Below are 22,718 nucleotides of genomic sequence, written 5' to 3' on the forward strand. Positions count from 1 at the left end.
GACAAATGGAGCCATCTGTCATTTAGACCCTAAAATACATTTCGGCCGGGGCTGAGATGCTTTGTTCCACCCCCCTTCTTGCCCCACAAACGAAACTTCATCAAATCCACACGCCCTCGCGGAAAGTTTCTTTTTGACCAAACAGCATTTTGGTGGCAAACCATTTGATCAGGAATCTGAGAAGTGCACTAAAGATGGGGAGGCGCTCGGCTCCTGGGATTGCAGCACCACTGAAGAGCGGGCGCCGGAGGTGTGGCGCTGGACTGGGCTGGGGCCAGGTTTTATGAGCTGAGCGCCGGTGGTTTGCTTGTAGGATGTGCCGGGAGCAATCCAGGGCTGCCAACGTGCACCAGTGGGGTGGGGTTTCCCCTCCGCCGTGGCCAGTCCGCAGAGGAGGCGTGGAAACGGCCAGCGGAATTGGTCTCGGTTCCCGTGTCAGCAGGCCCTGCAGCTTCTGCGAGGCCGGAGCCCGTCGGGAAGAAAGGCAAGATGCAGCCTGGGTGAACGGGAGTGACGGCTGCTATCCAGGAGGTGCAGATGGTCCCTTCTGGCCTGGTGATCTGTGCGTCTAGGTCCAGGTTCGGTCCGCTCCTTCCCCAGCGCCCTGGGGAGCGGCTCCTACCTGGGACCCCTTGGCTAAAGGAATTGGTCCAGGCTCTGTCTTGAAAGCCACGCGGTGAAGCCTTGCTGGGCGCCATGAGCGTGGGCCGCGTTCCGGGAGCAGGGCAGGGCTCTGGCTGACTCCTCAGGCATCTCTCGCACCTGCCTGGCTTGGCGCCGTTACTGATTTCCTGAGTGCCAGGGAGCGCAGGACTGGAGCTGAGGCGCTGTCATGGAGTCCCATCAGTGAACGTAGCCAGGGGGTTCCCCGGCTCCTCCTAGAACCGTCCCGTGCTCAGAGCGCGGCTCCCTGCCCGGGTCCCCCCTGTTCTCGGATCAGCGGGGTCCCCCCCGCCCCGCATTGACGGCGAGCTCCCACCTGGCCTCTGGCTCCGGCTGAGGCTGCACAAGCCTCGCGAGTCTCCTCTTGTGCGATCGGCCCGAATTGGGGCCCAGGATCCCGGTGCCAACAGCAGCAGGACGTCCCAGGCTGTCCTGGGAAACCAGCCTAGGATGGGCTGGGCCCTTCGGTAGCCATGAGTGACCGTCCGTCCAGCACCTCACGCAGGCCTGGACTGGGGCTCCCGGGGGCTGAGGAGGCAGGACGCCTGGGTTCTCTCCTGGCTCTGGCGGTTAGAGCAGGAGGCCTGGGTTCTCTCCTGGCTCTGGGGTGGGAGGGGGTCTGGGCGGTTAGAGCCGGATGCCTGGGTTCTCTCCTGCGTGCTCACACCTCTGTGGAGGGAATGAATGGGGGGCACATGCTTGTGTTGCTCCTCAGGCCGTGGGGCGGGGGGGGGGGCGATGGGCCCTGTCACCCGTCTGTGCAGTGGCTGATCCGGGTCAGGTGGGGGTCGCTGAGCCCTTCTGCCCCACCCCCGCCTGTGCAAAGCTGGTCTCCTGGGACACTGTGAGTGCGGCAGAGCCAGGAGGGACCCAGGCGTCCTGCCTGGCAATTCCCCGGGATGGAGCCCCCCCCAAAGAACTGGTCTCCGTGGCGACCCGGGCGCCGCTGGCGCTGCGGGTCCTGGGCGGGCTCCCTCCCCGGCCTCGCACGCCGGCCTGGCCTGAGCCCACAGCTCAGCGTGTCTGCACGGAGCAGCACGGGGTTGGCGGTGTTGGCGTGAGCACCACAGGACTGAGGGGCAGCACGGGAGCCTTGTGTGGGACTCTGCACCGCTCCGCCCCTGAAAGCGGGGGGGCCTTGCACGGGGCGCCGCACAACCCCCCCGGTCCCGCGCCCGGGTGCAGGCCAGCCCTGTGTTCAGCCAGGGGCCGGAAGGGGTCTGCCCCGCCTCGCCATGCGCCATACAGTGCATTGACTCTCGTGCACAGTGTGGTGACGGGAGCCTCCTTTTCCCCAGCCTGCGCCATACAGTGCACTGACTCTCGTGCACAGTGTGGTGACGGGAGCCTCCTTTTCCCCAGCCTGCGCCATACAGTGCACTGACTCTCGTGCACAGTGTGGTGACGGGAGCCTCCTTTTCCCCAGCCTGCGCCATACAGTGCACTGACTCTCGTGCACAGTGTGGTGACGGGAGCCTCCTTTTCCCCAGCCTGCGCCATACAGTGCACTGACTCTCGTGCACAGTGTGGTGACGGGAGCCTCCTTTTCACCAGCCTGCGCCACGGGCGAGCGGAAGGGCTGAGCTCTCTCCGCAGCCAGCGGCCGTGCGCAGAACTAACCGAACCCGGCCGCGTGCAGCAGGAACCGGGGGCTTCAGCCTTTCGTTGTGTGCGGCCCCCAAACCCTTTGGCTGGAGAACAGAGACCTGTGGGCTGTGGGACGAAGGCTGCGGACCCCCAGGGGTCTCTCTGAGGCTCCACGTCGTGCGACGCAGCACAACTGGCCCAAACGTGGCTACGTGTGCAACACTCTTGGCTCCGAGCAGTCGAGATCCGGCAAGGATCTGGCTGGCTTTGTCTGCGTCCGCCTGGCCCTCCTTGCCGCCTCCTGCCCGGGGGCCGTGGGGCGCTTCCCCCTCGCGGCCGGAGAACCCACCTCCTGGCAGCCTCGTTCTGCTCCGCTCTGGCTGGCCAAGGGACGCGGGCCGGGCTTCGGTGGGGGGTCCGCAGGCCTTGGGTGCCACTAGCATGTGCTGGGTCTGAGCTCGGGGTCCCTGTTACGCCAGGCGCTGCACCCACCCCCTCTCCCCCCCCCAGCGAGCTCAGGGTCCCTGTTACGCCAGGCGCTGCACCCACCCCCTCTCCCCCCCCCCAGCGAGCTCAGGGTCCCTGTTACGCCAGGCGCTGCACCCACCCCCTCTCCCCCCCCCCAGCGAGCTCAGGGTCCCTGTTACGCCAGGCGCTGCACAAACCCCCTCTCCCCCCCCAGCGAGCTCAGGGTCCCTGTTACGCCAGGCGCTGCACCCACCCCCTCTCCCCCCCCCCAGCGAGCTCGGGGTCCCTGTTTCGCCAGGCTCTGCACCCACCCCCTCTCCCCCCCCCCAGCGAGCTCGGGGTCCCTGTTACGCCAGGCTCTGCACCCACCCCGTCACCCCCCCCCCAGCGAGCTCGGGGTCCCTGTTACGCCAGGCGCTGCATCCACCCCCTCTCCCCCCCCCCCAGCGAGCTCAGGGTCCCTGTTACGCCAGGCGCTGCACACACCCCCTCTCCCCCCCCCAGCGAGCTCAGGGTCCCTGTTCCGCCAGGGGCTGCACCCACCCCCCCCCCCCCCCCAGCGAGCTCAGGTTCCCTGTTACGCCAGGCGCTGCACACACCCCCTCTCCCCCCCCCAGCGAGCTCAGGGTCCCTGTTACGCCAGGCGCTGCACACACCCCCTCTCCCCCCCCCAGCGAGCTCAGGGTCCCTGTTACGCCAGGCGCTGCACCCACCCCCTCTCCCCCCCCCAGCGAGCTCAGGGTCCCTGTTACGCCAGGCGCTGCACCCACCCCCTCTCCCCCCCCCAGCGAGCTCAGGGTCCCTGTTACGCCAGGCGCTGCACACACCCCCTCCCCCCCCCGGCGAGCTCAGGGTCCCTGTTACGCCAGGCGCTGCACCCACCCCCCCTCCCCCCCCCGGCGAGCTCAGTGGCCCTGTTCCGCCGTGCGCTGCGCACACCCCTCCCCCCCAGCGAGCTCAGGGTCCCTGTTACGCCAGGCGCTGCGCACACCCCCTCTCCTGCCCCTGGAGCTCAGGGTCCCTGTGACGCCAGGCGCTGCGCACACCCCAGCCCCCCTGCGAGCTGATGGTCCCTGTTACGCCAGGCGGTGCGCACACCCCCTCCCCCCCCCAGCGAGCTCAGGGTCCCTGTTACGCCAGGCGCTGCGCACACCCCTCCCCCCCAGCGAGCTCAGGGTCCCTGTTACGCCAGGCGCTGCACCCACCCCCTCCCCCCCCCCGGCGAGCTCAGGGTCCCTGTTACGCCAGGCGCTGCGCACCCCCCTCCCCCCCCGTGAGCTCAGGGTCCCTGTTACGCCAGGCGCTGCGCACACCCCCTCTCCTGCGCCTGGAGCTCAGGGTCCCTGTTACGCCAGGCGCTGCGCACACCCCTCCCCCCCAGCGAGCTCAGGGTCCCTGTTACGCCAGGCGCTGCACCCACCCCTCCCCCCCCTAGCGAGCTCAGGGTCCCTGTTACGCCAGGCGCTGCGCACACCCCTCCCCCCCAGCGAGCTCAGGGTCCCTGTTACGCCAGGCGCTGCGCACACCACTCCCCCCCCAGCGAGCTCAGGGTCCCTGTTACGCCAGGCGCTGCGCACCCCCCCTCTCCCCCCCCCAGCGAGCTCAGGGTCCCTGTTACGCCAGGCGCTGCGCACACCCCTCCCCCCCCAGCGTGCTCAGGGTCCCTGTTACGCCAGGCGCTGCGCACACCCCCTCCCCCCCCCCAGCGAGCTCAGGGTCCCTGTTACGCCAGGCGCTGCACCCACCCCCTCTCCCCCCCCGGCGAGCTCGGGGTCCCTGTTACGCCAGGCGCTGCGCACACCCCCTCTCCTGCCCCTGGAGCTCAGGGTCCCTGTTACGCCAGGCGCTGCGCACCCCCCCGGACTGAGACTGGGGGCCGTGTTGCACAGGGCACTGTCCGGTGCATACTCAGGCTCTGATTTTGCTTGTGGGGGGGTGTCTCTGTGGCTCCTGTTGCGGGGGGGAGCCTCCATCTTGGTCAGGGGCTGTGCAGCACCCAGCGTGCTGGGGGGCTCTGATCTCAGCCTGGGGGGCCCTGCAGTGCCCAGTGGGACCCTCCCCCCGGTAATGGTGGGACGTTGGTGTCTGACGGGAGCGGGGGAGGCCGTGGGAGCGGCCTGGCGCTCCCAGCTGCCGTCTGCCTGCCAGAGCCAGCTGGTCCGTGAGCCCCAAGCGCCATCGTGTGCCCGACGTGGGAACTGCTGGAGGGCACCGTCCTCTGCCCGGCTGGCCCAGACGAGGGGGGCGGCGCCGAGCACCCCCCCCAGTCGTGCCAGGCGCTGCACGGGCCCCCTGCCCTGAGGCTGGGACGCCGGGGTTCGACTGCAGATCCCATTCACGCCGGGCGCAGGGCGGGGCATCGCCTCCATGGCTGTGCCGCGATCGGGGCCCCCCGGCTTTGGGGGGAGCGTTTCCCCGGGGCTATTATTAGCCACAGATGTGCCAGTCACTCTGATCCCCGGAGCGGGGCTGGGGCATCCCCTCACGCCCCCACCATTGTCCACCACCGGGTTGGGGGGGTGTCAGCACAACAGGATCCTGATCGGGGCTGCGGTGCCCAGCCATGGGGAGCTGGGGGGAGGAGCTCCCCAGCGCCCCCAGCTGGCCAGGCGTTTGGGCAGGGCCATGCATGTGATGCACAACTCCCGAGGGAAGGCCAAGTGGAACGTTGCTTGGTTTCATTCTACCCTGAGAGGCGGCCACCTCTGGGGCGGAGCATCCTCCCTCCATACGCCCGGCCCTGTTGAGATGCAGCCACATCTGGTGCGGAACGGCCTCGCTCTGTACCCGCGGCCGCGCTGAGATGCAGCCCCCTCTGGAGCGGAGCAGAGCGACCTCCTCACACACATCCGGCCCTGCTGAGATGGCCCTGCCCTGGGGCAGAGCGGGTCTGCCGCAAATCCAGCCCCATGCAGCATCGCAGAGCTGGCGTTGAAGCTCGTCTCGTTAGGGGGAAGGACGAACCTCGGCCCCAAACAGACTTGTGGCCACGCGCTGCAAGTCGGAAATTGCCTCTTCCAGGAGGCCGCCGGCTGCTGCCTGAGTCTGCCAAGAGCCCGTGCCGCTCGCAGTGAGCGGGTGCAGCTGGCCCAGATGTGACCCACAGCATCCGCCCCGCCAGACGTGCTGACGAGCCTCGGCCGCCTCTTCAACGGGGACCTGAGCCCCACCATGGTTGGTTCTCGTCTCTGCCCGCGGGGCCCCGAGCAGCGTCGACTCCATCCCTCTGGCTGACTGACCGGCTTGCAGTTTGGTGGAGCCCACGCGGGGACCGATTCTGGGCCTCGCTTTCCCCATCTCTAAAAATGGGGTCACCCCTTCCCCCTCGCCAGCGGGTGACCAGGGCTGTGAATTATGCCATGCCCCCAGCCGCAGATCACCTGCCAGTGGCCTCTTGGGGCTCGGCGCCGGGCCCGAAGAGCGTCACGCCGACGGCTCCCGTGTCGCCCCAGGTTTCCAGGAAGCAGAGCGGCAGCCGGCGCCTGTTGTTTACCAACGCTCGTAGGGGGCTGTGCAGGATTAATTATAGCTCAGAGCAGCGAGACGCTTCCTATTTTCTCCCCTAGCCGCCGCCTCCGCATTTATCTCAGCAGCCGGGTTTGCTGCTGCTTTAGGTGGGGAGACCTCGCCAGAACTGAAACGCGCCAGAGCCTAGAACGGAGGACTGGAGAACGTGGCCTGGGGGTTAGCCTGGCGGGTCAGCCCTTCATAACCGTATCCAGCTCCGGCTTCAAACGAGTTCCCGTCGTCCTGCTCTGCTGGGCTGGAAAGCTGCTGCGGCCCAGCCTCCACTGATCCACGACCAGGTTGTGCCACTGTTGTCCGTTTGCTCCAGTAGCGCTTCCCCCTCCCCGAGGTCCTTAGGGAGAACAGCCAGGCCCCTTTGGCCGGCGTCTTGGGCTCACGTCCTCTCACGAGATCCATCGTCTCTGTTCCTCGGGTCAGCCCAGCCGCCATTCCACGGGCCAGCGCGTGCTTAGAACGGGCCGGAAAACGGGACTTGCGTCCCGTGGGAAATTGGCCCATTTGAAGCAGGGTTTGACTCCGAAACAGACTGACATGGCCACAGAAATTCGGAACAGTTGACAACATTTGGAAACATCCAATCGTTTCAATCCCAGGAAACGGTTAAATAAAATATAATTAACGATCTGTAAAACAAAGAGATTCAAATGAATATTCTTCTAATAGAAGTCCAAACAAAACACATTTATCTTCTCAAGCTGTTTGGTATAAAATATTAAATATATAGATATAAAAATACAACCATGTAACAATGGCATCTAATCAAAGTCTAAATGAAATGTTTGAACCTTATTGAATAGTTTGATGCTGTGATGTATTAAGCAGTTATAAAAATATTAAATAGCCATAAAATATAACGTTACAATTTTAAAGAAAAATAATTCTAATAAAAGTCTAAATGAAACATTTTTGCCTTATCAAATGGTTTTGATGATCTCAAATGTTAGATATAAATATCCATGAACACAAACCAGCCCTAAGGTTAATATTCTGATCTCCAAACCCATTTTATCGTAAGTCATCATTTTGTTTAGATGATGTCAAAACAATATAATATAAAATATTGAATGTCCGTATTAAATATATAAATAGGTGAATCTTATCTGAAAGTCTAAATGTGCATATTAAAATAGATACAATTTGATCACCTATGTATAAACCCAATTAAATGAACCGGCAGTCGAAACGTAGTCACTGTGTAGTTTCATTTTGATGTTGGAATGTTTTATTTCAAATTTGCCCCAATACAATATATTCAATATCGAATGTTTGTATAAATATACGATCTAAACGTTTGAATGAAATGAGTCGAAAACGCTTAACCTTATCCAATAGGTTTGTTTCTATAATGTCAAAACGTCGTAAATCTTGTGAATAGTTTAAATAGATATTCTATTGGTGCATATTTTAAGTCTAAACTAAACAAAATAAGAGTCGCCACTTTTTGGCCTCACCGGATTGACGGCTGTTGATGTCAAACCATTTGATGCGTGTCCTAGGAAGCTGTGGGAAGGTTGCCAGGTTGTCACCTGTGCGGGGGGGGGGGGGCACTGACGCTTGGAGGGGCTGTTGAGTCAAGCTCCAGGCAGGGCTGAGCGCTCGTTGTTCAGAATAACGCCAAGTTTGGGCAGCGCTGCCGTTAGCCGCCTGCAACCCTCCAGCTGTTAAGTTCTCAGCCATTTTTGGCTCTTTTGAACTTTCCCAGTGATGCCTACGCGCCAGCAGGGACTTGAGCTGGGGTAGGAACAGTCTCGAAAGCCTAAACAAAGTGAAATGAAAAGACTCCAAAAGCTCTGTGGATCCTTGTGACATCAGAGACGGGTGTGACCGACTAGGATGTGTCAGCTCGGCCGTTCTCTGAAAGTCGTAACGCAGCGAAATGCCGCCAGCGCCTAAGCTGGAATCTCGGCGCCTGCTTGCTTTGGAGGCCAGAACATCGTCTCTTACAAAACACGCAGATTCAGTGTCTCGGCTGATTCATTTCAAGACTTGTCAGTCGAAAATGTCCTGTTCTGCCAGATGTTTCCGTTTGGACCGACCAGGGATTTCCCGCCCGATCTGCTCTGGCGAAAAACGGGCTAACGAAAGCGTGTGTAGTCAAGGTGTCAGGAGTCCAAGCAAGTCCCAAAATCAGCTGCTCTCCACGATCAGTCCCTGTTTCTCGTTACAAATCTACACCTTATTTGCTGCCGGTCAGAGGTTCCCATCCTGCCCCCTGGCTGCGGGATCATAGACCCCTCTGCCGACAGACGCCTACCCCGTTCCCTGCTTCTGTACTGAGCTGGGACTCTGGGCACAGGCGGGTGCGACAGGAGACACTGGTGGTCCAGCCTTTCCTTGCAGCCGGCTGGGACCTGCCCACGCCCATCCTCCGGCTCACTGATGTGTGTGAGACTGTTGTGGGAGCATCGGGATCAGGACCCCCTGACACGCGGGGCGCCGACAGACGCCTCGGCCCGCTGGACTGCGTTCGGGGTCAGGCCGGGCGCCGACAGACGCCTCGGCCCGCTGGACTGCGTTCGGGGTCAGGCCGGGCGCCGCGCAGACGCCCCCCCTGGACTGCGTTCGGGGTCAGGCCGGGGGCCGACAGACGCCCCCCCTGGACTGCGTTCGGGGTCAGGCCGGGCGCCGCGCAGACGCCCCCCCCCGTGGACTGCGTTCGGGGTCAGGCCGGGCGCCGACAGACGCCCCCCGTGGACTGCGTTCGGGGTCAGGCCGGGCGCCGACAGACGCCCCCCGTGGACTGCGTTCGGGGTCAGGCCGGGCGCCGACAGACGCCCCCCGTGGACTGCGTTCGGGGTCAGGCCGGGCGCCGACAGACGCCCCCCGTGGAGGGCGTTCGGGGTCAGGCCGGGCGCTGCGCAGACGCCCCCCCTGGACTGCGTTCGGGGTCAGGCCGGGCGCCGACAGACGCCCCCCCTGGTCTGCCTTCGGGGTCAGGCCGGGCGCCGCGCAGACGCCCCCCCTGGACTGCGTTCGGGGTCAGGCCGGGCGCCGTGCAGACGCCCCCCCTGGACTGCGTTCGGGGTCAGGCCGGGCGCCGCGCAGACGCCCCCCCTGGACTGCGTTCAGGGTCAGGCCGGGCGCCGCGCAGACGCCCCCTCTGGACAGCGTTCGGGGTCAGGCCGGGCGCCGCGCAGACGCCCCCCCTGGACTGCGTTCGGGGTCAGGCCGGGCGCCGTGCCGACGCCCCCCGTGGACTGCGTTCGGGGTCAGGCCGGGCGCCGGCAGACGCCCCCCCCGGACTGCGTTCGGGGTCAGGCCGGGCGCCGCGCAGACGCCCCCCCCGGACTGCGTTCGGGGTCAGGCCGGGCGCCGCGCAGACGCCCCCCCTGGACTGTGTTCGGGGTCAGGCCGGGCGCCGACAGACGCCCCCCCTGGACTGCGTTCGGGGTCAGGCCGGGCGCTGCGCAGACGCCCCCCCTGGACTGCCTTCGGGGTCAGGCCGGGCGCCGCGCAGACGCCCCCCGTGGACTGCGTTTGGGGTCAGGCCGGGCGCCGCGCAGACGCCCCCCCCCTGGACTGCGTTCGGGGTCAGGCCGGGCGCCGCGCAGACGCCCCCCCCTGGACTGCCTTCGGGGTCAGGCCGGGCGCCGACAGACGCCCCCCCCCGGACTGCGTTCGGGGTCAGGCCGGGCGCCGTGCAGACGCCCCCCGTGGACTGCGTTCGGGGTCAGGCCGGGCGCCGCGCAGACGCCCCCCCCCTGGACTGCGTTCGGGGTCAGGCCGGGCGCCGCGCAGACGCCCCCCCCTGGACTGCCTTCGGGGTCAGGCCGGGCGCCGACAGATGCCCCCCCCCGGACTGCGTTCGGGGTCAGGCCGGGCGCCGTGCAGACGCCCCCCCTGGACTGCCTTCGGGGTCAGGCCGGGCGCCGACAGACGCCCCCCCTGGACTGTGTTCGGGGTCAGGCCGGGCGCCGACAGAGACACACACTCACACCTCTGGGCGGGACCAGTAGCCAGGGGGCTCTTTAACGGGGCTGGCTGGGAGTCCTCCCAGGTGCACCCCCCGACCTTAACATGTCTCTTTGATTCCCCGCCCCCAGGGAAGAAAAATCTGAGGACCAGAATCTGCAGGGCCTCAAGGAGAAGTCCCCGAAGGCCAAAAAGATGAAGAAGGAGAAGCAGAGGGAAGCCGAGCCGGCCGAGGCGGGCAAGGCCGAGACGTCCGAAGGAGCCGGGGCCGCCCCGGCCGCCCCCGAGGCCTCGGCCTCTCCCAAGCAGCGGCGCTCCATCATCCGGGACCGCGGCCCCATGTACGACGACCCCACGCTGCCCGAGGGCTGGACCCGCAAGCTGAAGCAGAGGAAGTCGGGCCGCTCGGCGGGAAAGTACGATGTCTACCTGATCAAGTGAGTGGGACGGGGGCAGAGCCTACGCCTCCCAGCATGCACCGGGTCTCTGGGGGGGGGGGCTACGCCTCCCAGCATGCACCGGGTCTCTGGTGGGGGGGGGCTACGCCTCCCAGCATGCACGGGGTCTCTGGTGGGGGGGGGACTACGCCTCCCAGCATGCACCGGGTCTCGGGGGGGGGGGCTACGCCTACCAGCATGCACCGGGTCTCTGGTGGGGGGGGGGGGGGCAACGCCGCCCAGCATGCACCGGGTCTCTGGTGGGGGGGGGGGAACTACGCCCCCCAGCATGCACCGGGTCTCTGGTGGGGGGGGGAACTACGCCCCCCAGCATGCACTGGGTCTCTGGTGGGGGGGGCGGACGGACTAAGGCTCCCAGCATGCACTGGGTCTCTGGGGGGGGGGACGGACGGACTACGGCTCCCAGCATGCACTGGGTCTCTGGGGGGGCTGGACTACGGCTCCCAGCATGCACTGGGTATCTGGGGGGATGGACTACGGCTCCCAGCATGCACTGGGTCTCTGGGGGGGGGGGCTACGCCTCCCAGCATGCACCGGGTCTCTGGTGGGGGGGGGGGAACTACCCCCCCAAGCATGCACTGGGTCTCTGGTGGGGGGGGCGGACGGACTATGGCTCCCAGCATGCACTGGGTCTCTGGTGGGGGGGACGGACGGACTACGGCTCCCAGCATGCACTGGGTCTCTGGGGGGGATGGACTACGGCTCCCAGCATGCACTGGGTATCTGGGGGGATGGACTACGGCTCCCAGCATGCACTGGGTCTCTGGGGGGGGAGGACTACAGCTCCCAGCATGCACTGGGTCTTGGGGGGGGAGGACTACGGCTCCCAGCATGCACTGGGTCTCTGGTGGGGGGGCAGGACTACAGCTCCCAGCATGCACTGGGTCCCTGGTGGGGGGTGGGACGATGGCTCCCAGCATGCACTGGGTCTCTGGTGGGGGGTGTGGATGGGGCTTATGGCTTCTAGCATTGACCAGGCCTCGGTTGGGGGGGGGGAAAGAGCAGGACTACAGCTCCCAGCATGCACAGGGCCTCTGGTGTAGGGGGGGGCAGAACTATGGCTCCCAGCATGCAGTGCTGGTCTGAGCATTGTATGCTGGGACTTGTAGTATCACCATGGGGTCAGGTTAAAGGCACTCCAGGAGAGACCAGAGCTCCCAGCATGCCGTGCTCGTCCACAGCCCAGGAGCCTTGCCCATTGGCTGGCGAAAGACACAGGCACCGTGACCATTAGCCAGAGTTCCCAGCATGAGGCTGCTGGGACTCTCGATCCCCAAGGGCTGACGCCAGATCCCCCGGCTCGTGGGGCCCCAGTGTGTCCCCCCCATCTTCTCCAGACCCCCCCAATCCCCTGCTGAGCAGCAGCTGGACAAGCTGGGGGACCCGAGCCCCCAGAGCTGGTGCTATGGGGGGGCTTCCTGTCTTGGGCAGTGTGTGGGGGATCCCCTGCTCACCCACTTCCTTGTGCCCGCTCGGGAGGGTGGATCCTATTAACCCTTGTTCTCCCAACCCCGCAGCCCCCAGGGCAAGGCCTTCCGCTCCAAGGTGGAGCTTATCGCTTACTTCGAAAAGGTAGGGGACACCTCCCTGGACCCCAACGATTTCGACTTCACGGTGACGGGCCGGGGCAGCCCCTCGCGCCGAGAGCAGAGGCCCCCCAAGAAGGCCAAAGCCCAGAAGGGCCCCGGGACGGGGCGTGGGCGGGGCAGGCCCAAGGGCAGTGGCTCGGCCCGGCCCAAGGCGGCCGCCTCGGAGGGCGTGCAGGTCAAGCGGGTGATCGAGAAGAGCTCCGGCAAGCTGCTGGTCAAGATGCCATTCCAGCCGGGGCCGCCGGGGGGCGCCGGAGGGGCGGGGGGCTCGGCCACCACCTCGGCGGCCCCGGGGGCGGGCGGGCGGCGGCCTGGGCGCAAGCGGAAGTCGGAGTCGGACCCCCAGACGCTGCCCAAGAAGCGGGGTCGCAAGCCGGGGGCGGCGGCGGGGCCCGTGGGGCCGGCGGTGGCCGAGCCCAAGAAGAAGCTGGTGAAGGAGCCGACCTTCCAGGCCGTGCAGGAGACGGTGCTGCCCATCAAGAAGCGCAAGACCCGCGAGGCCGTGGCCCTGGAGGTGGCCCCCCCGCCCCCCGAGCGCAGCCCCAAGGGACCCCGTCCTGGGCGCCGGAGCAAGGAGAGCAGCCCCAAGGGGCGAGGGGGCAACGCCACCCCCGCCTCCCCCTCCCCCAGCCGCAAGGAGCCACAGCCGCCCCCCCCACCGCACCAGCCGCCCCCCGAGCCTCTGGCCCAGCCCCCCGCCAGCCCCAAGGACAGCGTGAGCCCCCCCGAGGCTCAGGACTTGAGCAGCAAGGGGCAGCCGGAGAGCGACGGCTGCCCCAAGGAGCCGCCTAAGACTCAGCCGCCCGCGGTGCTCTACAAACACCGAGGGGAAGGGGAGCGGAAAGACGCTGTGTCCACCCCCTCCTCGGCCCCCCGGCCCAGCAGCAGGGACGAGGCGGTGGATACCCGGACGCCGGTCTCGGAGCGCGTCAGCTGACTTTGGGCGGCCCACGGCTAGCGGGACGGACAGACAGACAGACACCCCCCCCCCCCCCCCCCAAGACGAGAGGCAGCTGCTCCCGGGTAGGGCTCCGGCAAAGCACCTCCCCAGCCCCACGGCGCCCCCTGGCTTCCACCCCCTCCACTTCTGCCCCCCTCCCCGTTTTTACTACCAAGAAGCACAGTGAGGGGTGTGGACCCCCCCCCCCCCGGGTTGGAAGCCACTTTGCACTTTTTCTATGAGAGAGGGGTGCCCATATACTACTGACCAGGGCAGCTGTTTGGGGGGGCTGCCCCCCCAGCTCCTGAACACCCCCCACCGGGCGGGATGAGGGGGGGACCGTGTGTGTGGATCCCCCTCTCCCTCTCCAGTGCCATGTAACGTCGTCTGTTCTTCAGTATCGATCCGTGTTCGTTTGGGTAGGGCCCACGTAGCGGGACTCAGCCCCTCTCCCCCAACCTCCGAACAAAGCGGGGGCGCTCAGAGCCTGTTCCTCCCGCAGGGTGGGGGCCGGGCCGGGCCGGGCGGCCGAGGAACGACAACGTTCTTCCACTTCTTTCTCAACGTTACTAGCTTAGGAAACCATTTGCACTAACAAGCCTTTGGCCGGCCGGGGGTGGGGGGTCGGGTGTGAAACTACCTGTAACTCTTGGATCGGTACCGGGGACGGGGGAGGGCAGAGCCCTGAGCATCAGCGGGTTTCTAACGGGGCTGCTTCGGGAGGGGGAAATCCAGGGCTCTCCATTCATACCTGCGCTGCCCCCACCCAGCCCCAGGGGCGTGGCTTGTACTGCCGGGCGGGGGGGCAGATGGGAAGGGAAAACCTAGCTGAACCCCCCCAAGGAGGCTGTGCCTTTTTTTTAAATGATGGACACAAAGGGTTTAACATATATTCCTCCCCCTCCCCAAGGTGAGCGAAATGGGGAGGGGCCGATCCCCTCCGCTCAAAGCCCTGCGGCTAAGAGAGAAATACATCAGAGGCTGAGCTCTGCGCTGTGCATAGCAGAGCGGTACAGCTCCAGCAGCCTGGAACCCGGCCCTCCCCATTGCAAACCAGAGTGACTCTGCATTGAGCGCAGGGGAGCTGAGATCAGAACCCAGCTCTGTCCCCATTGCAAACCGGAGTGACTCTGCATTGAGCGCAGGGGAGCTAAGATCAGAACCCAGCTCTGTCCCCATTGCAAACCGGAGTGACTCTGCATTGACCACGGGGAGCAAGATCAGAATCTGGCCCTGCCCCTGTTACAATCAAGAGTGACTCTGGACTGACGCAGGGCAGCTGAGATCAGAATCTGGTCCTGCCCTCATTGCAATTGAGGTGACTCCAGATTAACCCCGGTGGGAGCTAAAATAAGAATTGAGCCCTGCCCCATTGCAATCAGGAGTGACTCCGGATTGACCGTGGTGGGAACCAAGATCAGAATCCGTCCCTGCCCCGTTGCAAACGGGGGTGATTCCGGATTCACCCTGGGAATCCGTTCCAGAGAGTAACTGAAACTTCCTCCTGTTTCTCCCCTGCTGTTGCTGAGCTGGGTCCAGTTTCCCACCAAGGCTTTTTGGGGTTGGCCAGACCTGACCCTGGGGAGAGGTGCCGCTAGTTTTCATTTAAAAAAAAAAATCCCCCCAAAGCCAGCAGAAAAAGGCCTAAATCCATGGTGTCCTCTGCTGTCCCGCGATCCTGGGGGGTCCTATGCTAGGGCCGGACGGAGGCTTTGATGTGCTTGGTGGGTGGAAAGGGGGTCCCGAGGGTGACCCCCCCCCCCGGGGGAGGGATCCAGCGACACTCGCTGCCAGGGCTTGGCAACAGAGGGGGACGCTTGGCCCCGGCGGGGGCTGGGGCGTGTTAATCAGTCCTGCACCCAGCTTGGCACCCTGCCCGCTGCTCTCCTCGGCGGCCAGCCTCCAAAATGCTCCTTCAGATCCCCGAGTGTGCAGGGGGGGAGCCGCTGTGCCCTGTTTGTAGCACGTTACTCGCTCCCGGGCCGCAAGGCCTCCCCTCGGCACCGAGCGATTGGGCTGCTGCCAGGCAGCGCAGGGCAGAGCCTCCCGGCTTCGCCCGCCCCACACACGGGCTGGGGACAGACGGGACGCCCCAAGGTACCTGAGCACTAAAGTGGGGTGCTTTTATTGCAGGGCAGCCTAAGCCTGGCTGGGAACGGTGCCCCCGTCGTTCCGCGCTGAGCAGCTGCCAGCAGAGCCCAGCACTGAGCTGCTCTGCACGGCTTGCCCAGGGCTGGTACGGACCCCGCTGTCCCTCCGCCACCACATCCAGGGCAAGTGGGGCCGGAGTCGGCTGTCTAGACATCTGGGCCCAAATCTGGAGGCTGCCTCCTTGGAACCCTGGCTCCAACCCCCCTTTCCTGGCAGCCGGGCCTGCAGCGCAGCCGGCCAGCGGCTTGAGGAGGAGATCGGTACTTTTGCACTTTAAGGAGCGGGGCCTGGCTAGTCACTGAATGTCTCTTTATTTTTGCTTAGGTTTCCCTTCACCTAACAACAAGAGTCTAGTGATTTATCTGAGTGGCACCGGCTGGGGGGGCAAGGGCCCTTACACCCACCATGACAAAACTTCTTCACCTCTGCCGGTTGGCACCTGAGCCGCGGTAGGGCCAGATCAGAATGTTCCCTGCGGTAGAACCCCCACTCTCTGGCTGTAAAATTCAGAGCAGCCGGTAGCCTGTATCCCCCTGGACATCCCCCTCTTTTCCCAGCCTGTCATGAAAAAAAAAAAAAAGGATTAGTGGGTGAAGTGGGATTTCATGGGACCCCCCCAAAACCAGGAAGCCAAAGGGGGCAGTGCTTGGATGGTATTTTCACCCCATTCTTGTTCCTACATGGCCAGCTCAGCTGTGATATCCCCAAACCCTCCCCAGTGAAGACTCAGAGTGAGCCGAACTGGTTAAAACAGGACCTCCCCATGCTAGCTTTGCGACTCACCTCACCCCCACGTGAAAGTGGTCCCTGCCATCAGCTGATCCCAGCTAGAGTTTAATGGGAGGCCTGAGGTTTGGGCTTGGTTTCTGTTTCCAAGGGTCGGGGGGGGACATGATTTCCTTCTGTTTCTCTGATTTATTTTTAAATGCGCCCTGAAGCATCAGAGTTTTCTATACCTACCTGTCTAGTGCGTTATAAATCCGTGGGGATTGACTTGCTTCCTTTCCTTTCCTTTCCTTTTCGTTCCTCTTTCTGCTTGTGACTGACAACACAAGGGGGGGATTTAAAAACTCACCCCAATGCACCTGTCTGGTGGGGGGGCGCAATCTTCCTCTTGCTTCTTTACAGGATCCCTGCGACTTACTAGCGTAGGATAAGGGACAATAAACAGATCCTTCTAATCTGCCTGCCAGTAGCTTTCTCTGTGAGCAGAGCTGTGATCTCAGTGGTTCTGGTTCTCTCTCTAAAGGGACCCCAGCCCAGCTCCGGTGTGGAGGAGTGAAGGGGGCAGCTAATGCCCTAGCGGGGTGGGGTGGGGTTTTTGCACTCCTCTGCTTGTGTCTCAACTCCTGAATGTCTCTGATCCTGAACAGGGTGCCCTTGGAAGCACCCGTAGCAATGAGTAGACCACTCGGATCCTGGCTGCTGTGGGCCGGGAAGTCCTGTAGTGGCGGAATCGGGACCCCAGGGGCTACAGGATCAGACCCTCCATTCTCTCTCCAACCCTGTGTGCATCTTGGGTGAGCTAATCTGCTCTGCGTGCAACACTGCTTCCTCTTTGGACTCTCGGTCAACCTTAGAACAGCGTGTCTCCAGCGGGCGCCAAGTGGGCATGACTCTGCCTGCTGGACGCCTGGCCCTCCGCCATCGCAATGGAGCACTTTGAGCAGCCTCGTGGCCAACTGGCGTAGACCGGACTGATTCCGTAGGCAATGCACCCACACCCGCTGGATGACGTAACTGGAGCTAGGAAGACCTGGTCTTTGTGTTCCTCAATGTTTCCCCACTGATGGGAGCAGTGCCCATGATGGCACGCAATCTGGGGCTGTGCTTAAAGACCATTCTGGCTCCCGCCCTTTCATTTAAGTTAGCAATAGCCGCTCGGGAAGTAGCAGTTTTTAATTGCTGTTCTTCCAAAAGACGAGTAGCCCAAGCATTCAACTTCCAAGGGGAGGGGGTGGGAGGGTCCCGAAGTGTCCAGATGCTTCCACCACGGTTGTCTTCCTGCCCTCTTCTGGATCCAACCCCCTCCCACCCCTCACTCACTCCCCGCTCCCCAACCCTTGGGCTGGGAGTTCACCCTGGATGGGATTAGAGGAGATGCCGTGGGATTCCTCCACCACCCACACGCAATCTGTTGAGTGCAAAAAATTAAATCTATTGGTAAGCTTCTCGCCCTCCCTAGGGTCAGAGGCCACCTCCTTTTTCCTCCGCTTCCGTCAGACAACATCTTTCCGCTTTCAAGACTCAGTAGTGATTGTCATATGACCAAATATTACCAGGACTGTTAATCAGTATATGCTGAGTGCTTGCCCTTTGTATACAGATGTAAACTCCCCCGTGTATATCCGACTCTTTCTAGCAAGAGGCTGTTTTGTTACGTTTTTTGCCTTTTTGGTTTTAAACAAGTTGTTCTTTTATCTTGTTGAAAATTCCAGAGAGAGACAGAGACACACACACACACACACACACACAGAGAATTGGGATTTTGGTTCAATTTTAGTTTTCCCTGCCTCTGCTAGTCGTTTCTTGGGGGGGAGGGGGGGACAAAAAACGTGGTGTTTCGAGATTTTATATTTGTGTGTTATTTCTTTTAGTCTTGCCCAGTCGAGTTTAAAAAAAAATAATGAGACAGAGGAATGTTGGTGAAGTCTTCTGTGTTTTCTGTTTTCCTTTTGCGATGGCCTGCAGGTCTGTATCGTGAACGTTTCTAGAAAGTAATTGTCCCAAACACACGTTTCCATCATGATGCTTTACAAAAAAAAAAAAAATTAGAGAGCCCCCGAGAGCTTCCAATCGAAATAGGTTTCAGAGTAGCAGCCATGTTAGTCTGTATCCGCAAAAAGAACAGGCGTACTTGTGGCACCTTAAAGAAAGCTCATGCTAAAATAAATTTGTTAATCAAAATAGGTTTTGCTCCCACTTGCAACAGAAATCTACACTTATTTGCTCTTGAAGTGCAAATGGAGGCCTGCCTACTTCACTGAGGTACTCACCGTTAGATACTTACCTGCTGCCACGTCCGGACTGTCGACACCTCTGGAATCTAATGCCCAAAGGGAGCCTGGGAGTTAACGCTAGCCACGGGCCGGGGGGCATGAAGTGCAGACTTTTAACAAGGGAGTCGACCACTTGGAGAGACAGTTCACGCAGTGTCCATCACATGCCATAGTTCAGTCAAAGTTGGGCTGGATTTTCTAATTGCTCTATCACAACTTTGGGATGGAGGAACTGCCGGGGTGAGTGGCAGCTTCTTCTGGCCGTGACACAGAATCATAGAATCTCAGGGTTGGAAGGGACCTCAGGAGGTATCTAGTCCACCCCGCTTCTCAAAGCAGGACCAATCCCCAACTAAATCATCCCAGCCGGGGCTTTGTCTAGCCGGGCCTTAAAAAACTCTAAGGAAGGAGATTCCACCACCTCCTTAGGTAACCCATTCCAGTTCTTCACCACTCTCCTAGTGAAATAGTGTTTCCTAATATCCAACCTAAACCTCCCCCACTGCAACTTGAGACCATTGCTCCTTGTTCTGTCATCTGCCACCACTGAGACCAGCCAAGCTCCATCCTCTCTGGAACCCCCCTTCAGGTAGTTGAAAGCAGCTATCAAATCCCCCCTCATTCTTCTCTTCTGCAGACTAAACAATCCCAGTTCCCTCAGCCTCTCCTCATAATCATGTGCTCCAGCCCCCATATCATTTTCCTTGCCCTCCGCTGGACTCTTTGCAATTTGTCCACATCCTTCTTGTAGTGTGGGGCCCAAAACTGGACACAGTCTCCAGATGAGGCCTCACCAATGCCGAATAGATGGGAATGATCACGTCCCTCGATCTGCTGGCAATGCCCCTACTTATACAACCCAAAATGCCGTTTGCCTTCTTGGCAACAAGGGCCACTGCTGCCTCCTATCCAGCTTCTCGTCCACTGTAACCCCTAGGTCCTTTTCTGCAGAACTGCTGCCGAGCCAGTCGGTCCCTAGTCTGTAGCAGTGCATGGGATTCTTCCATCCTAAGTGCAGGACTCTGCACTTGTCCTTGTTGAACCTCATCGGATTTCTTTTGGCCCAATCCTCTTTGTCTAGGTCCCTCTAGACCCTATCCCTACCCTCCTGCGTATCTACCTCTCCCCTCAGCTTAGTGTCATCCGTGAACTTGCTGAGGGTGCAGGCCACGCCATCCTCCAGATCATTAATAAAGATGTTGAACAAAACTGGCCCCAGGACTGTCCCCTGGGGCACTCCGCTTGATACCGGCTGCCAACTAGACATTGAGCCATTGATCACTACCTGTTGAGCCCGACGATCTAGCCAGCTTTCTAGCTAGGATGTGAAAGCAGCCGATGATTACATCTTTAACAAATTCCATGTCAAAATGAAGAGCTGGAATAAAACCAATTACCGTTAAAGAGAGCTAGTCCGCTATAAAATCTGTGGCCCCACTGGTAGCATTTCCATCACTGTGTCACCAAGCAATGCCGGCGTCTGCCCGCTGCGGAATCGGGGCCCACTGACCAGTGGAGTTGCTCCAAAGCTGATCAGAACCCCAACCTGAGAGGATCAAGCCAACCCCACCTTTAAATAATTCTCCAGGCAGTTGACAAAGCTGGTTGTGTCATTCATTTCATGGGTGTCTTGTTCATAGATTCCCCGGCCAGAACGTCCCTGAATGAATTCCCGTTTGAATGAGAGCATGGCTTGGTTTGGCAGCAGGTGGAAAGAGAGAAACCTGGGGTTATTTAAAAAATCTGGAACATTGTGAAGCTGCTACCAATGGCAGGGGCGAACCCTTTGGCAAAATTGACTAACTTTTGAGTGGACTGCGCCCCCAAATTTGGATGAGAAACCAAGGGGGAAAAGCCAACAGCCCCTAATTTAATTTTAACTCCATCTTAAAGTGAATCCTAGAAGCTTTTATCTCTCCCATCCGTGCAATTCAAAGACTGATTTAAACACAAGAGATTGTTTAAAAAAACCCAAAATGACTAAATCCATGGGTTTTGCTAGCAGAGTTCTGGGAGAATTTGTAACTTTTAGAGGATTCAAATGGAAGGTGACTCCAGAAGGTGGAGCAACACCCCGCTCTGATTACCTGCGGTGGGTCATGGCCGTGCTACACAAGCTGGATGCTGGGTGGATCCCAGATTTGTGCCGTTTTCAAGGGTCTATTTTAAAATCAGTGGCTTTTGATCTTAGCAGGTGAACTAACAAGGAAAGGTGACTCTCTTCCGCGGTTGGCATCTTTGTGGGCATAGCTAAGGATAGACTTGGTCCCATGGCAAAGGAATCTGATGGATCCTGGATCTGAATCCCATAATGGCAATAAAAACGGATCCTGTGAGATTTCCAACTCATCCCGACACCGAGGGGAAACCCGGCTCGTTAAATTAGTGGCAGCCCAAACAGTTTTGTTAGCAACATTCTGGAGTTGAATGAACGCTGCTTGGGACACAGCTGGGGAATTTGACTCAAGATGTCTTAAATCTTAAGCATCAGATTTTCAGTTCCAGGTAGAAGGGGGAGCCTCTCGGCCGATCTGTAGAGATGTTTTGCTTGAGGATTGGTTTGGAAGTCACCTATCATTTCTTCCTTTTAAAAATCTATCTTGTTCCAAACCCATCGGAATGATATATATTACATACAGATATGTGCAATTCTCTGCATCTGTTGGTTGCATATTTGGGACAATTGCTTTACAAAAAGACCCCAAAGTAGATTGTTTTCCTGAAATAAATCTTGGACACATTGTTCTTTTCTAGTTTTTTGTGTACAGCCAAAACGTCTGAAAGCACTGACTCTATTTAAAACAAGAGATTTAAAAAAAAGGAAAAAAAAGCAATTTATTAAAGGAAAAATTTGTACCATTTCAGTTAAAAAAGAAAGTGAAAACGAGAAAATCCATCTGAATGTACATGTCTATGTTTCAAAGAAGTCCACACAGATTAATCATTGTACCTTATTTATTATATAAAAAAGTTTGCCTTATAAATTTACAAGAAAAACAAAAACCCCTACAAATGTCTATTCTTTTTGAGTCTTTGTGTTGTTTAAGCCTTGGCAATTGGAAAGCAGCCGCCACGACGCTCTGCACGGACTTTTGGTTTTCAGACTCAAACTCTCTCCATGTAAACCCAAAGCCGAGATCGTTTTGATTTTCAAAATCTCTTTATCGATGTAAAATCAGGTCCAAACTCAGCTCGAGTACTCAGCATACGTTATCTCAGTGCTGTAGTTTGCATCTCCTTGTTGGTAAGTACTGTACTCTGTGCTAGAATTGATCTATAAATCTGTGTCAATTTAACCCAAGGTTTGTTTGAGCTCATTCATTATGCAGGCAAGTCTGTCCCAGCTCCCCCGTCCCCGGCCGGGGTGCAGGCCGCTTGGGGACGGCGCAGACGGGCTGATTGGGAATTGGCCCCCGGTGACCACTTCTGAGGCTGGAGGACAAGCTGGAGCCTCCGCTGAACCGGCCGCACAGGGACCCGCTCAGCCCATGTCCACACACTCAGGTCACGCTGGCGGGGCCCAACGAGCAGCAGGGGGGTTGAGGACGAGCTTGGTGCTGGCTGGCGGAGCTCAGCCCTGGGCGGCCGGCTGGGCTCGAGAGCCTGAGCCCAGCAGCCACACGTCTGGCTCCCCAGAGGCCGTGTAGACACACCCTGAGGGCTTTGGAGCTCAGCTCAGCTCCCCCGGGGTCACCGCTCCCTGCAGAGGGGCAGGGCTGGGCTCTGGTCTCAGCTACCCTGCTCAAGTCGGAGTCACTCCTGATTGCAGTGGGGGCAGGGGCTGAAGAAACGGGCCCACGGGGGCAGCATGAATGAATCAACCTAGGCTGCCAGTCGGTCCCAGTCCCAGGACTACCAGTGGAGGAACTGTGAAGGGCTGTCGGACTCCCCTAGAACCCAGGAGTCTGGGCTCCCAGCCCCCCCACCCCCCTCCCAGAGCTGGGAGAGAACCCAGGAGTCCTGGCTCCCAGCCCCCTTCCCCCCGCCACTCCCCTCCCAGACCTGTGGAGAGATTGGAACAGGAATGGGACCCAGGCATCCGGGGCGGCAGCAAAAGACTTGGGATCCCCGGGGGTTCATGCAGCCAGAGCATCCTTCAGGCCATGTGTCATTATGAGATCACAACGGCCTGCTGACATCACAGCTTGTGGGGTGACCGAATACAGGGGACAGGGCCACACCCCCTTCCCATGTATCCTCCTGCACCTCTGCAGACCCCTCCCCGGAGCCCTGCCCCATGGCTCCCCATAACCAGCGTCCCCCTGCACCGCCCCACACCCGGCCCCTCCCCGAATCCTCTCCCCAGAGCCCTGCCCCATGGCTCCCCATAACTAGCGTCCCTCTGCACCACCCCACACCCGGCCCCTCCCCGAATCCCTGCCCCACGGCTCCCCATAACCAGCGTCCCCCTGCACCGCCCCAC

At 60.7% G+C, this 22,718-nt stretch overlaps 1 protein-coding gene across 1 annotated transcript in view; it reads left to right on the top strand.

Moving 5' to 3' along the window:
- Window positions 1-18,155, top strand: part of LOC123357303 (methyl-CpG-binding protein 2-like) — a 34,336-nt gene extending 16,181 nt beyond the window's left edge. Inside the window, exons 2-3 of the mRNA XM_045000584.1 lie at window positions 10,290-10,595; window positions 12,134-18,155. Of these exons, the coding sequence (XP_044856519.1) occupies window positions 10,290-10,595; window positions 12,134-13,142 (1,315 nt within the window). The 3' untranslated portion in view covers window positions 13,143-18,155. The remainder of the gene's footprint in view (window positions 1-10,289; window positions 10,596-12,133) is intronic.
- The last annotated feature ends 4,563 nt before the right edge of the window (window positions 18,156-22,718 follow it).

The sequence above is a fragment of the Mauremys mutica genome, unplaced genomic scaffold (genome assembly GCF_020497125.1).
Source record: "Mauremys mutica isolate MM-2020 ecotype Southern unplaced genomic scaffold, ASM2049712v1 000503F_np12_obj, whole genome shotgun sequence".
Taxonomy (NCBI): Eukaryota; Metazoa; Chordata; order Testudines; family Geoemydidae; genus Mauremys; species Mauremys mutica.